At 42.9% G+C, this 14,294-nt stretch overlaps 1 protein-coding gene across 1 annotated transcript; it reads left to right on the top strand.

Moving 5' to 3' along the window:
- The first annotated feature begins 203 nt into the window (after positions 1–203).
- Positions 204–12,995, top strand: slc25a40 (solute carrier family 25 member 40). Its single transcript, XM_080752205.1, has 10 exons — positions 204–340; positions 812–919; positions 2,034–2,093; positions 2,504–2,610; positions 4,040–4,107; positions 5,076–5,200; positions 6,495–6,778; positions 9,912–9,984; positions 11,374–11,454; positions 12,600–12,995. The coding sequence occupies exons 2-10, from the start codon at positions 820–822 to the stop codon at positions 12,731–12,733; spliced, it is 1,032 nt and encodes a 343-aa protein (XP_080608331.1). The 5' UTR covers positions 204–340; positions 812–819; the 3' UTR covers positions 12,734–12,995.
- The last annotated feature ends 1,299 nt before the right edge of the window (positions 12,996–14,294 follow it).

Below are 14,294 nucleotides of genomic sequence, written 5' to 3'. Positions count from 1 at the left end.
TTATAACTATTTTCCAAATTATAACTATTATTTCCTATACACGTTTGCATAATGGTGCAAACAAAGTGAGGAAAGTGCTGTGTCGAATTTAAAATTGCGAAACGTACACGTAGCTGTTGTTGCCCAGTAGGTGGCGGTAGTGCAAACATATTTACGTAAACCCCAACGGAAGAAGAAGTGTTTGTTGTTGTGCAAGTTGCTAAGCTAACAGGCTAACCGTCCGGACATCATGTGGTGTTAAAGAGGGTCTCCTGCGGGACTAAAGTGCACTTTAACGAGCTCCACGGGGCGGTGTGTGTCCATGGAGGAGCGTGTCGCGGGCGGACAGCAGTGACACGAGGTCTGTGGCGTTATTTATACCCCGAAACTTTACCTTTGTACGTTTAGTCGTGTCGCGTGTCAAAAAGATCTGATCTACAAACTATCTACGCGTCGCGGTGCGATGCGTTGATAGCTTGTAGATCAGTTCTTTTTGACATTCAACACAATGAATTTGGCAACGGTGTATTTAGACACTCAAGACTATTATAGATGTGTTTTAGCTATTTATTTTAAACAAAAAAATATATAAATCTATGATAGTCTTAATCCAAGGCTATTTTAGATCAAACGGTCTGTTCTGTTTGGCTTTCTGTTACAAGTAAACGAATGTCCTGTATTCAATCAATACTCAGTTGTAAACGTTATGCAAGAATGGTCAATTTCATAATCATAATATTGGATTGTAATTACTAATGCATTAATTTGTTTTTCACTTAAATTGACTGCATGCCTGCTGTTTATAATATAATATGTGTATCTTTTCTTTTAGGTGTTAATATGAGTGGACAAAGTCTGTCTCCAGCAGCCAGCAATGGCATTACTCCACTTCAACAGATGGTGGCGTCCTGCTCTGGAGCTGTACTCACCTCGCTGTTGGGTGAGTTAACCTTTATGTAACCTGTTGCAATCTCTCTCTCTCTCTCTCTCTCTCTCTCTCTCACTCACTCACTCACTCACTCACACACACACACACACACACACACACACACACACACACACACACACACACACACACACACACACACACACACACACACACACACAGTACTGACTCACAATGACTGTGCTATCTGCACACTTCAACATGGTCCTGTTCTTATGTTTACCGTATGTAAAGTTTAGAGGTGACAGCTTTGAGGTGAGCCTGTGTAGGAGAGCACAGTGGATCAGGTGCACTGCCGTTTACTTGAACCCACTTAGACCTGAGGCTGATTCTAAAAAAAAAACACCTTCTGAATCCTAACCTGTTTCTGTAAAACGTGTAGCCTATTGTTTCAAATTATTATAATTTTAATCATGATGCTAATAATCAGGCTCTATATCGTTGTTGTCGGGTGGAAACCTCGTATGCCCAAAACCGTTCCCTTTGTATTGTATTGTATTCCATCTCTAAAATCGAACCGATTCAAATCAGTTGGACTCAAACCATCCACTGCGATCGGGTGCTGCAGTGGTAAAGAGGTTGCGGGCACGACTCCATTGTTGTGCGTCTATGAGAACACAATTGGCACGTGTTCAGGAGGGAGGGTGATATTTGTCACTGCACGTACTCTTACGGGCAGGGGCTGCACCTGTCAGCTGGGAGTGTTGGGTGGGAGGAGTAGACAAAGCTCTACGTTCTCCCGGTGGGGGGTCGTCGTCACTGGTAGGTGAGTCAGTAGGATACAACAGCAGTGACAACACAGAAATGTGTGTGGGGAGGAATTACATTGGAGAGAAAAGGGGGGGGGGGGATATTTGGCTACTCTAATAAAATAAAAGCATCCATTCGTGTCGATCATAGAGAGACAATCATAAATTACAGGCACAAACTGGCTAAAAACACAGGAGGCTGAAAAGCCCACTCGGGCTGCTCATGCAGGGTGTGCTGACCTCCAGGGTGGAACCTACAGGGAGGGGTTTACGGTCAAACAACAGAACTAACCGTTTTGTAATGTTGGTATTGTCACATTTCAGTTGTTGATATTGTATGACATTTTTGCCATTTTCAGTAACGCCACTGGATGTGGTGAAGATCAGACTTCAAGCACAGAAGAATCCCTTCCCCAAAGGTACACACGAGAAGTCAATTATGTATTATTTGTATTATGATTACTAATATTATTAGGGCAAGGACCTTTCTGCACCACAGAACCTTTCTGACTGGTGCACCAACTAACAGACAACAAACCCCAGACAATGCACACAATGGGTGAATAAGCCTATCAGACCGCTTTGCTTGGCCCAGTGGTTGGGGAAATTTAGATAAACAAAACTCACTCATTGATTCCCTTTTATACCAAAATGAATTTGCCTATCATGTCAAATATTATATGCGATTATATTTGAATACTTAATTACAAAGCCTCTTAATTCATTAGATGTCTTTGTTTATTCTAGTCCCAGCTCTATTATTATAATTAATATAGTGCTCAATAAGCCACAGTTCCAGTGAGGTATGTGTGTTTCTCATACTGTCCAGGGAAATGCTTTGTCTACTGCAACGGCCTGATGGACCACCTGTGTGTGTGTGAGAACGGCAACTCCAGGGCCTGGTATAAAGCACCTGGTCACTTCAACGGCACAGTGGTAAGCTTTACACGCAGCTGCACTATATATGCGCTTCTACTTACTCAACACATTTGAGCAGGGGTCATCAATATTTCCGTACACAGAGACAAGACTTGGCGTCGTCTATAGTTTTTACACACCATTATAATGTTCTTATTTTGATCATAAGACTCAATTACTGAATGTCAGTCTCCAGGTTTTCTTCAGAATATGTATGACACTGATTTACTATGACAGTATGTATGGCACATTAGGTGTCCACTGGTACAGTTGTTCTCAAATGTTTTATTTTCAAGGACCCCCCCCCTGACTAGGGTCCATTTGGTTCCATTTGTACACTCTCGGGGGCCTTTTCCACCGGCAAAGAACCGGTTCGGGTTCTTTCTCCCGCATATGGGATGGCAACTTTCTTGGAGCCTTGGTTCGTTCTCGCGAACCAGCCGCGAACTGGCTTGCTTGGTTCGGATTGGTTCCGAACCAAGCAAGCCAGTTCTCGGTGAAAAGCTCACCTCTGGTTCATCCCATAGGCAGGAGAAAGAACCTGAACCGGTTCTTTGCCGGTGGAAAAGGCCCCTCAGAGTTACACACCTGTAATGGTCATTAGGGATACGCAAAAGTCTCGCCCCAAAACACACGCCCAGGTAAAATCTGATGACCTCGGAACAGTCGCCACCAGCTATTCCTAAATGTAACCTCAGTAAAACTATGCCCAAACCTAACCCTATTATTCCTAAGCTTAACTTCAGAAAAACTATGCCTAACCCTAACTTTATTCCTAAACTTAAAAGAATACATGAACTGTTGGGGGCGAGCGGTCCGGGGAAAAACATGGGGGCAAGTGTGTTTTGATGTTGGCCTTTGTACACTGTCAGAGTTAAGGTCCGGCTTTTAAATGTAAACGTTTGACAACCGCTGATGTAGAGTACATGGCACATGCACATTACTGTGTAGCACTTAGTGCATATCAGAGTAATGCTACAACATTTATAATAAGCATTTAATTGGCACTGTAATCCGTAAGTTCTATGTCTCCTGATGGAGAGAGGGAAGTGCAACGACGTCCAAATTGCAATAAAGATGACAGTTGGATCTTAGGACGCCACCTCCAACCACTGCAGATAGACTAGTTATATTGTATCAACATACTGTACCATACAGATTGATTCAAATAACTATCTATTAATAAATATAAGTTCTGAATTACAGTTTAAAACTAAAGTAATTGTCAAAATAGCTAGCCTGGAATCCATACTGATTGCTACGTTCAGCGTTTCCTTTTTCTCACTTCGCTTCTCAGTGGGGGGGAAAGAAATGTAGCCATATCAGTCTGGATTCTTGGCTACAAAATGGCAGAAACGAATACAATTATAAAAGTATGTAAAAAAAAAAGGGCACTAAGGCAGTCAGTATAGAGTTTGATTCAGCTAACCCTTCTCTCCGTGTCCAGGATGCCTTCATCAAGATCGTACGAGTAGAGGGGATCAGATCTCTATGGAGTGGACTTCCTCCAACACTGTGAGTCTCTTCCTTTCATCTGCATCACTCCCTGGTTCTAGCCTGACACTCAGCCTGAATTGACATTTCGTTTCACTCCATTATTCAGTCTGAACTTTGTCTCATCTAAGGCAATTTCAAGGATGGGTGTTGCCAAAGAGCAGCAAAGCAGATGACGCAGTGTTGTTGTTGTTATGTGTGGCTGGCTAGTGGCTAGCCTGTTGCTTGCTTGTGCTTTGCTAACCAAAGAAACAGGCAGAATAGGAGCACTACGAACTAGTAATCAAACACAACATAACATGCCTGCTACTGGTGTTTCATAGCGAGATCGATACGATCACATTTTACCGCGACGCGATGCACGGTACGGTACGGCGGCGGCGCTGGTTTACTTGGAAATGCACATGAGTTCTGGGAAACCCCCACCCACGCTGATCACAAGACGCTGATTCACGACGCTGATTCGCCGTACGGATTTTCGAACGAGGAAGGCCTCTTCATTGAGAGCAATTCTAGACCCCTGAATCGCCAAAACAAAAATTTAAAGGGGTGTGGCTAGTGATTCAGGGTCTGGAACTAGGCTACCCTGGTTCACTACTAGTAGCTAAACTGTATTCATCTGCATCACTGGGTCTGCTGGGATTCAGCGGCTGTTGTTTGACTTGCTCCTGATGCTTTATAATCCATGTGTGACTGAGGGGTTTAGCACTTAGCACAGTAGCAGTGGCTTTGCTTTGAGTGAGAGGACCCGACTTCTGCCTTACTGAACAATAACTGTATTTGACACACACACACACACACACACACACACACACACACACACACACACATATATTAAAGAAAAAAGTAAATAAGAATCTCTTTATGTCACCTTTTAAGTCACCTAAGCAGAGATCCATTGTAGCCCATGCCTTATGGTATAAGCCATGTGTTCAACTTCAAGGATAAAGAATCTAAAGTTGTTGTATGTGACGTTTGATTGTTTTCAGTGTGATGGCGGTGCCGGCCACTGTCATCTACTTCACCTGTTACGACCAGCTGTGTTCCGCTCTGCGGAAGAGGATGGGAGAACACGCTGAGACAGCGCCTCTAGTGGCCGGAGCCGTGGCCAGAGGTCAGCACACAGCTAACATTTGTTTTAGCTTTCTGTGGTTTTTAGTAAATGAATGCCCTACGTGATCATACATTGTCACACAAGAGTCAAGATTAGCAGATCCACTCTTGCCCGGTGTTCGAGCTTGTAGATCTGCTACTTTTGATGCGTTTGAACTTGATTCCTGAAAAGTAACAGTTGTGGATATATGAGGTTTCCATCTGACATAGACAATATAAACGTTGACTGCACACACACACACACACACACCCACACACACACAGGTTGTGTGTAAGCTGGTCCCAAAACAGTTGTATTGAGGAGCGCCTGAGCAAGCCGCTAGGTGAGTGAGTCAATGGCTTTGCGTGCCGATGAGCGCCCCCTCCACCATCACACAGGAGTTTCATTTTGGGTGGGCAAAATCTGGCACAAGGGGGGTGGGGGGGTGCAACATGGCCAATAGGCCTATGTCTATTGAGAAATACAAGAAAGAGAAACATGAATAAAATGACATTATGCAACTATTCAATGTATGGTTTTCATTACAAAAATCACAACAGGTAGGCCTGTTGCAGATACCAATGATTAATTCTAAAAGAAGCACTGTATGCGAACATGACGTCCTGCACAAATTTGAGTCTGTTTCAAAATTGCGACTACAACAGAAAACACAGTTAACTTACTAATCAAATGAGGTTCAAACAAGTGCAACGAAAAGCCCACATCCTCCAATGATTGTATCTAGTAGTCTAGTACAGTATGAGACAATGGGGCTTGCAAGCCTAGTTCAAACAGTTAAATCTCTCTCCAATGCTGGGAGACATAGAACCTTTTGTTTGTGTAGCCTACTAAGGTGTTGTTGAGGGGGTGAATTGCCGATCTGGCCCAACCCAGTCATCATTGGGCAATAGGCGCGTATCCACTTCATCACTGCGGCTCTAAACTGAAATTTGCTATCAGTTTGCTATGCTCCAAACGATGGACTATTTTCACAATTAGTTTTTCTTATTTGTTTCTATAATGACGCGCCCAAAATGGGGATTAATCCGTCTTTATTTTGTAAAATCACAATCAACCAAGCCTAACTGTCATCCTCACTTTCTCTCTCTCTCCGTTCTCTCCTGTGTGTGTGTGTGTGTGTGTGTGTGTGTGTGTGTGTGTGTGTGTGTGTGTGTGTGTGTGTGTGTGTGTGTGTGTGTGTGTGTGTGTGTGTGTGTGTGTGTGTGTGTGTGTGTGTGTGTGTGTGTGTGTGTGTGTGTGTGTGTGTGTGTGTGTGTGTGTGTGTGTGTGTGTGTGTGTCTCATGGTGCCATCAGTGGGTTCGGCGACGGTCATCAGCCCGCTGGAGCTGATCCGCACCAAGCTGCAGTCAGAGAAACAGTCGTACCAGCAGCTGAGCGGCGTCATCAGCCAGGCGGTGCGCTCATCAGGCTGGCTTTCCCTGTGGAGGGGCTGGGGACCCACGCTGCTGCGGGACGTGCCCTTCTCCGCCATGTACTGGTACAACTACGAGAAGACTAAGGCCTGGCTGTGTGAGCGGGCCCAGACCAGGGAGGCCTCCTTCTCCATCACCTTCATCGCCGGAGCCGTGTCCGGCTCGGTGAGTTCACCTCTTCCTTGTTTAACCCATTTAGAACGGGTACACATCATTGTGTATCATTATTTTATCCTTTAACTATTGAAAAATAGCAGATATACAAGCTCACAGCGCGGCACCGAGTGCCGCGCTGCGAGCTTGAGGTTGTAGATCTGCTATTTTTCAATAGTTAAAGCATTCAATAATTCTCGAGACCCAAAAGAGAAATTTGATGTCGACCTCTGGGACCCAACTATTGAAAATAGCTAATCCGCAAGGTTGTAAGCTTGTACAGTAGGTCTGCAATTTAAAAAAAGTTATTTAGAAAGAATTTTGATTTTTACTCGCAACCCTGTTTGGGAAACAGTGTTTTAACCCCTTAACTCATTCGCTGCATTTTAAAAATCTCTTTGAAGTTACAGGATGCCACAAGTCTCCGTAGACTTCCATGTAGGCCTAATTCATAGTGCACGGATCATGCACGCCCATGCATAGATCAAGCACCACGTGTGTGCACGCTGTTCACAGTTTTCAAACCAAAAAATCTGCTTGGAAATCCGTTCCGGCATTGCTTCAAACAAACATTTGCTGTCATGTTTGAAAGATGGGGTTGGTATGGCTGTCAAACATTCGCGATCGCGATCATGCCTAGTAGATAGAAGGAGGTCCAGCATTTCTTTTTTTCAAATTTTTCTTTTTGCAAAAACTGCCCAAAACTCGTGATAGTTAAGACCTGAATAATAGCTTAAAAATGTTCTTCTAATTAATCCTAATGGTTTTCTGAAAAACATTCAAAAGTTTCTAATGTCAAGATTGATATGTATTTGACCACCGACCCCATCTCAAAATATTTTGTTCCAGGGACAGCCCAGAAGCAAAGATTTGATTTGAAATTGTCACTTTAAAATAATATATATTCAAAGATTTGCACCCATTTTCATGTTTTTTTCAAAAATAGCAGATCTACAAGAAAATAGCATGGCACTCGGTAGGACAAATAAGCCCATAGGACAAATCTCAACTCTCCCCATGCCCGGCTTCAGTTCCCTCCCTTCAAGTGTGTTCAAGTGGGGCTTGGCAGACAGTGCAACATGCGAGTGTGGAGAGCCCGAACAGACTGCAGAGCACATTATTAACACCTGCCCCCTGTACAAACCACCTTCAGAGGCCGACCTCTTCCAAGTGGGACCAGAGACAAGGGCGTGGCTACACAATACTGAGTTGGACATTTGAGGATGATACACGAAAGAAGAAGTGTGTTCGTGTAGACACTCGACAAAGCCACAACCCGAACGCCTCACAACCAGCCTTTTCCAGCAATTTGGTCAGATAGGTTTTTTTTAACCCATTTAGGCCTAGAATTATTGAATGCTTTAACCAGTGAAAAATAGCAGATATACAAGCTCACAGCGCGGCACCGAGTGCCGCGCTGCGAGCTTGTAGATCTGCTATTTTTGAAAAAGTCGTGAAAATGTGTGCAAATCTTTGACTGGTATGTATTTTCAAAGCGAACATTTGTAACTCAAATTTTGCTTCTGGGTGGTCCCTGGAACTAAATATTTTGAGATGGGGGTACGTGGCCAAATAAATATCATGTTGGGGGTCCTTCACATGAAAAGGTTTGAGAACCACAGACATAGTAGTATCTCAAGAACAGACTAACTGAGCTCCAGTTAAATGAAAAGGACCTTTTCTTTGACGATGGCTAGCCAGATTGCTGACATAGAAACATAGGTTTTTTTGTAGAAGGATTCAAAAGACACTTATAGAATTGGGTCAAAATTCAAATTTTCATGATTTTTCAAAAATAGCAGATCTGCACTCGGTGCCGCGCTGCAAACTTGTATATCTGCTATTTTTCAATAGTTAAAGCATAAAATAATGATACACAATAATGTGTACCCGTAAAAAAAATGGGTTTTCATACCTAAACACCTTATCTTACATAGACAGTAACAGCAATGGTTATACCACATAAAATGGGCATGTTTCTTGCTGTGGAGAGCCCGAACAGACTGCAGAGCACATTATTAACACCTGCCCCCTGTACAAACCACCTTCAGAGGCCGACCTCTTCCAAGTGGGACCAGAGACAAGGGCGTGGCTACACAATACTGAGTTGGACATTTGAGGATGATACACGAAAGAAGAAGTGTGTTCGTGTAGACACTCGACAAAGCCACAACCCGAACGCCTCACAACCAGCCTTTTCCAGCAATTTGGTCAGATAGGTTTTTTTTAACCCATTTAGGCCTAGAATTATTGAATGCTTTAACCAGTGAAAAATAGCAGATATACAAGCTCACAGCGCGGCACCGAGTGCCGCGCTGCGAGCTTGTAGATCTGCTATTTTTGAAAAAGTCGTGAAAATGTGTGCAAATCTTTGACTGGTATGTATTTTCAAAGCGAACATTTGTAACTCAAATTTTGCTTCTGGGTGGTCCCTGGAACTAAATATTTTGAGATGGGGGTACGTGGCCAAATAAATATCATGTTGGGGGTCCTTCACATGAAAAGGTTTGAGAACCACTGACATAGTAGTATCTCAAGAACAGACTAACTGAGCTCCAGTTAAATGAAAAGGACCTTTTCTTTGACGATGGCTAGCCAGATTGCTGACATAGAAACATAGGTTTTTTTGTAGAAGGATTCAAAAGACACTTATAGAATTGGGTCAAAATTCAAATTTTCATGATTTTTCAAAAATAGCAGATCTGCACTCGGTGCCGCGCTGCAAACTTGTATATCTGCTATTTTTCAATAGTTAAAGCATAAAATAATGATACACAATAATGTGTACCCGTAAAAAAAATGGGTTTTCATACCTAAACACCTTATCTTACATAGACAGTAACAGCAATGGTTATACCACATAAAATGGGCATGTTTCTTGCAGTGGAGTTATTGAAAGCTTCCCCACATACAGTAATATGGGGGTAATTGTTGATGTTCAGCCCCACTGACCGATGAGGCGTCTACCTGTTTATGTCTGTGATTCTACTATAGCTGTGTAACCATGGACTAGTTGGACCTGCTGTGACGTCAGGTCAAATGTAATGAACTTCCCAGTATGATAGAAAACCACCAGTACCAGTGGTCCCAATCCCCAGAGACCCAGATGACACCATGTATCACACCCTGTGCTTCTGTTTCCCAGATTGCAGCCATTGCCACCTTACCGTTTGATGTCGTCAAAACCAAGAGGCAGGTGGAAGTGGAGGCCTTGAACTGTAAGCATGACGATATTACGACAATATGGGAATGTTACTGTAATGTCTTGTCAGGAAGATCAATGTTGTCATCAGTACTAATATGGGTTACAATTGGTAAGAAGATTCATGTTGGGGTTATTCTTAGGATTAGGCATTGACAGGTTAGGTGTAGACCAGAAAATAGCCAATCTTTGAGCTAAGCTCATAGATTTAAGGGGATTTTCGGTGCACGACACCAGCAAGCATAAACTCTTTTAACTGCACGTTATAACGACAAAATGCACATGCATGCATGCTGATTAAAAATGTGAGAAAAAGAAAATACGGATCTACTTCATCCAAAAGAAAGGGTACAAGTAGATCTGCTATTGTTTAGCTTAAAGCGTCATTTCCACCAAGCACGATAAATATATTATTTAAAACATCGTTCTCATGTGGATGGTAGCGTCCGCCACAACGATAAAGCTGACGTAAATGATGTGAACGCCAAAATATTCTTATACAGATCAATCTAGAAAAATTGAAATATTGTGTAAAAGTACATTTTCTTGAAACCTTCATATATTTTTTGAAACTGTCATATGTTCTAGATACATTGCACATGCAGTGAGTTATTCCAAACCGTTTTGTTAAGATTTTTATATCATACTGCTCATGAATATCAGAAGTCCATTTTTCAAAATATTACAATATTACACGAGGCGACTCAAAACAAGGATTTATAAAAGAGAAATGTCAACCTTCTGAAGTCAGAGTCCAGTGGGAAGTTTCCGCAGTCATGATTTGGGGGTGCTAGGGCATCTGCAATGCTTTTTTACACAATTTCTACATTTTCTTTTAGATTGATCTGTAGTTATCTTTATCGTGCCCGGTAGTAATGACGCTTTAGGCTTACAGTTAAAAACATTCATAAAGTCTTAAAATGTTGATGTCCTCACAGTATAGTAATACAAACCTGTGTGTGTGTGCAGGGGTGTCGCACCAAATTCTGAGCCCTGGGTACAATGGGAACGCATTATTTATTACTTTGTGCTGTAACTATTGAAAAATAGCAGATATTCAAGCTCACAGCGCGGCGCTGCGAGCTTGTAGATCTGCTATTTTTGAAAAATCATGAAAATATTTCTTTAAATATTTCAAATCCTTCTGAGGTTTTTTGAAAAACCTATGTTTCTATGTCAGTGGTGCTCAAACCATTTCAGGTGAAGGACCCCCAAAATGATGTATTTGGCCACGGACCCCCCGTCTCGACTTTTCCAAAAATAGCAGATCTACAAGCTCGCAGCACGGCACTCGGTGCCACGCTGTGAGCTTGTTTATCTGCTATTTTTCAATAGTTAAAGCATTCAATAATTATATTAGTTAATACTAATTATAGTTAGTTATACAAACCTGTGTGTGTATCAGTGTCGTCTCAGGTGTCGTCCTCTACCCTCAGTGTGATGAGGAGGATCGTAGCAGAGAACGGGGTCAGTGGACTGTTTGCAGGTATGCTTCACCTCAGGTCACCAACCATCTGTGTGAAGTGTGTTTTGACCCAGACCAGAGCTACGGAAGGAGAGTGACCACAATGTTGTGATCCAAAATGCTAGATGGTCAGGTGATTCATGTAGACCTCAGATAGTTCCAGTTATGTGTTGAATTGATTCAGATGTGATGAGAATATACAATCTGATTATGAGAGAATTTCATGGCCCCCTCTTTTTTTTTTTACTTTAATTAATACTGTTGGTTAACTCATTGGAGGTCCACGACGTGTCAACACGCCTATCTCTTTGATGTCTCCTTGTGCCCATTGACCTGCATACTGTACTGTAGCTACTGTACAAAGCTACCGCGGTGATGAAAGACACTCCCATTTCCCGAAATGCAGCACGAGATCACGTGACCGGGAAGTCCTGTCTCCCACGTTCACATCAGTGTAACGCTGCTGCACAAACATGCATTTTTCTCCTAATCACCTTCATGTTTAAAACGCAGCCTTCTCTACCGGCCGTTACAAAAGCACTGATGCCCGCGTTTCTTTAAAAACTGTCCTGACTGAAAGAAAATGCTATCGTGTGCTATTGTGCTTGGTTGTACAATCCTGGCGTAGAAAATAGTCTTTTATAATTGTTCATTGATCATAACCGAGGCAAACATTCGAGATAAATCATGATATTTTTATTTACTCGCTCAGAATTTGACTTGAGATCTGGGCGTACGCTGTACGGTACGCTAAAGTCAAAGTCGAGATGCAATGATAAACGCCGACAATTGTGGTCATCTCGATGTACGACTGTACGTCCATAATTTGGTCTGCACCACGTTGATAAATGAGGGCCTATGTCTGTGTCTAAGGGGGACCCAAATGCATTTGGGTCCCCGTTCGGAATCAATGGGAGTAAATTTCCTTTTATCACATTTTTGTCTTAGAATGCGACAAATATAAAAAGATATTATTGTACTCAAGTCTCCATGACATGAGTACAATAATATACAATAGAACGAAAAATGTCATTTTGGGGGTGAACTACTCCGTATCCTCAGGGCCTCCGCATGCTACCTTTTCTTGTATGTGCACCACAAGGTGTGATCTGAAGTCCTCTTCGCCCCAGGCCAACATTTGACTTGGTATGTGTCCTTCCATGCAGGCTTCATGCCCAGGCTGATCAAGGTGGCTCCAGCGTGTGCCATCATGATCAGCACCTACGAGTTTGGCAAGGCCTTCTTCCGGAAGCACAACCAGGAGAGGACCATGGGACCGCTGCACGCCACCAGCGCCTGAGCGCTGACCCCCGTCCACTGTCCCGTCCTGGACTGTCCCGTCCTGGACTGTCCCCGACCACATGTTGGGACCCCGTGTGACATGTTGACCATCCTGTCGCGCACCGTCTCGACGAGATGGATGTGACCCTGTGTGACACACAGCCACATCCTCAGTGACTATTTGAAGGCGTTGTGAGTCGGTAGTTCTTATAACCTTGTTTATTAATTATTGTTATTATTTAAAGGACCACCCATAACTCTTGAGAGCGTACAAATGGAACCAAATGGACCCTTACGACTCCATTTGGTTCCATTTGTACACTCTCAGAGTTACTAATTTAATAAATTAACACTGATTTTACTGTGTCGAAAGAAGAGAGAACAAGAAAGCTGTGCCTATCGTTTTTTTTTTTTTTGTGATGTTGGATCACATTGTAAAAGTTCTTTTTTTTTATTATCTAATTTAAATGCTATGCAGGATTTACTGCATTACAATGTGAATCTGTTTCCCCAGGTCCAAGTTCATGTTTGGTCTGGAATCGTGTTGTCTCCAAAAGACAGCCAGAGATCTCTGCCTAGCTAGAGATCTCTAACTGCTTTGATCTGATCTGTACATTCAGTGTGTGTGTGTGTGTTGGGGGGGGGGGGGGGGTTATTTGTTATTTTAAACAAATAAATGTTTTGCAGAATCACTGCAAAGACTTCCAAAGGCGGGCCTTCATATTGGGACGGTGATGTGATTAGTTTTCAAAGCACTGCGCAACTTGTTCTAGCTCATACATTGAATTTAGATGTTAGCAGACATTTGACACTTCTGTTTAGTGTTTTTGGGAGATTGGGAGGTCGGAGTTCGATCATTGTACCAAAGACTATACAAATGGGACCCAGTGCCTCCCTGCTTGGCACTTGGTCATGTCCGGTCCAGTGGTTGTGCTTGTACATCAAGCTGCCTCACGCTACAGAAACAGGAGATGGGCTCCTGCCCTATGGGTACTGGCTACTTGAGATAAGAACTTGTTTGATCCAGTACAATGCACTTACTGGAAAATTATAATTTGAATACAATGAACAGTTTATTGTAGTTTACAGAATGTGATTCAACCCTACTGTTGTATTTTCCTAGTTGACCAGGGTCCCCCAGGGCTCTAGCACAGTGTTTCTCAACCTTGTTTCTGCATGGGCACACTTTTCATGTCCCAAGTATCCATGGGCACACCAACATAATACGGGGGTGTAAATATTGTCACTGTCGGGAAGAAACCTTGTATCTCCAAGTTTCAAATTTGATACGTTTTTTCGCAAAGTAAAGCCCTGCTTCATCATACAAGGCTGTCGCACAACAGTAGTGAAAACGGCAGATCTACAAGCACACAACGCCTCGCAACGCGATAAATAAATACAATAATGGCTTTCAAGCAGTTTCAAGGGGCTCACTTGACCCTTCTCAGGGGCACACCAAAGGTCCCCAGGCACAGTGGCTGAGAAACACTGCTCTAGTAGCTAGTTCGCTGTATTCGACCGAGCTACAAGCTCATTAACCAACCTGCTCTTTGTAGTTTGGTTTGTGGCTGTAAAAGGAC

This window comes from Nannobrachium achirus (assembly GCF_963921795.1).
Source record: "Nannobrachium achirus genome assembly, chromosome: 2".
Taxonomy (NCBI): Eukaryota; Metazoa; Chordata; class Actinopteri; order Myctophiformes; family Myctophidae; genus Nannobrachium; species Nannobrachium achirus.
Note: the sequence above shows the minus strand (reverse complement) of the source record. Positions and strands in the feature narration are given on the sequence as shown.

Coding starts and splice junctions, on each gene's coding strand:
- slc25a40 (XM_080752205.1), top strand. CDS start 820: ATGAGTGGACAAAGTCTGTCTCCAGCAGCCAGCAATGGCATTACTCCA. Junction 2,094..2,503: donor GAAGAATCCCTTCCCCAAAG/GTACACACGAGA, acceptor CATACTGTCCAG/GGAAATGCTTTGTCTACTGC. Junction 2,611..4,039: donor GTCACTTCAACGGCACAGTG/GTAAGCTTTACA, acceptor CTCCGTGTCCAG/GATGCCTTCATCAAGATCGT.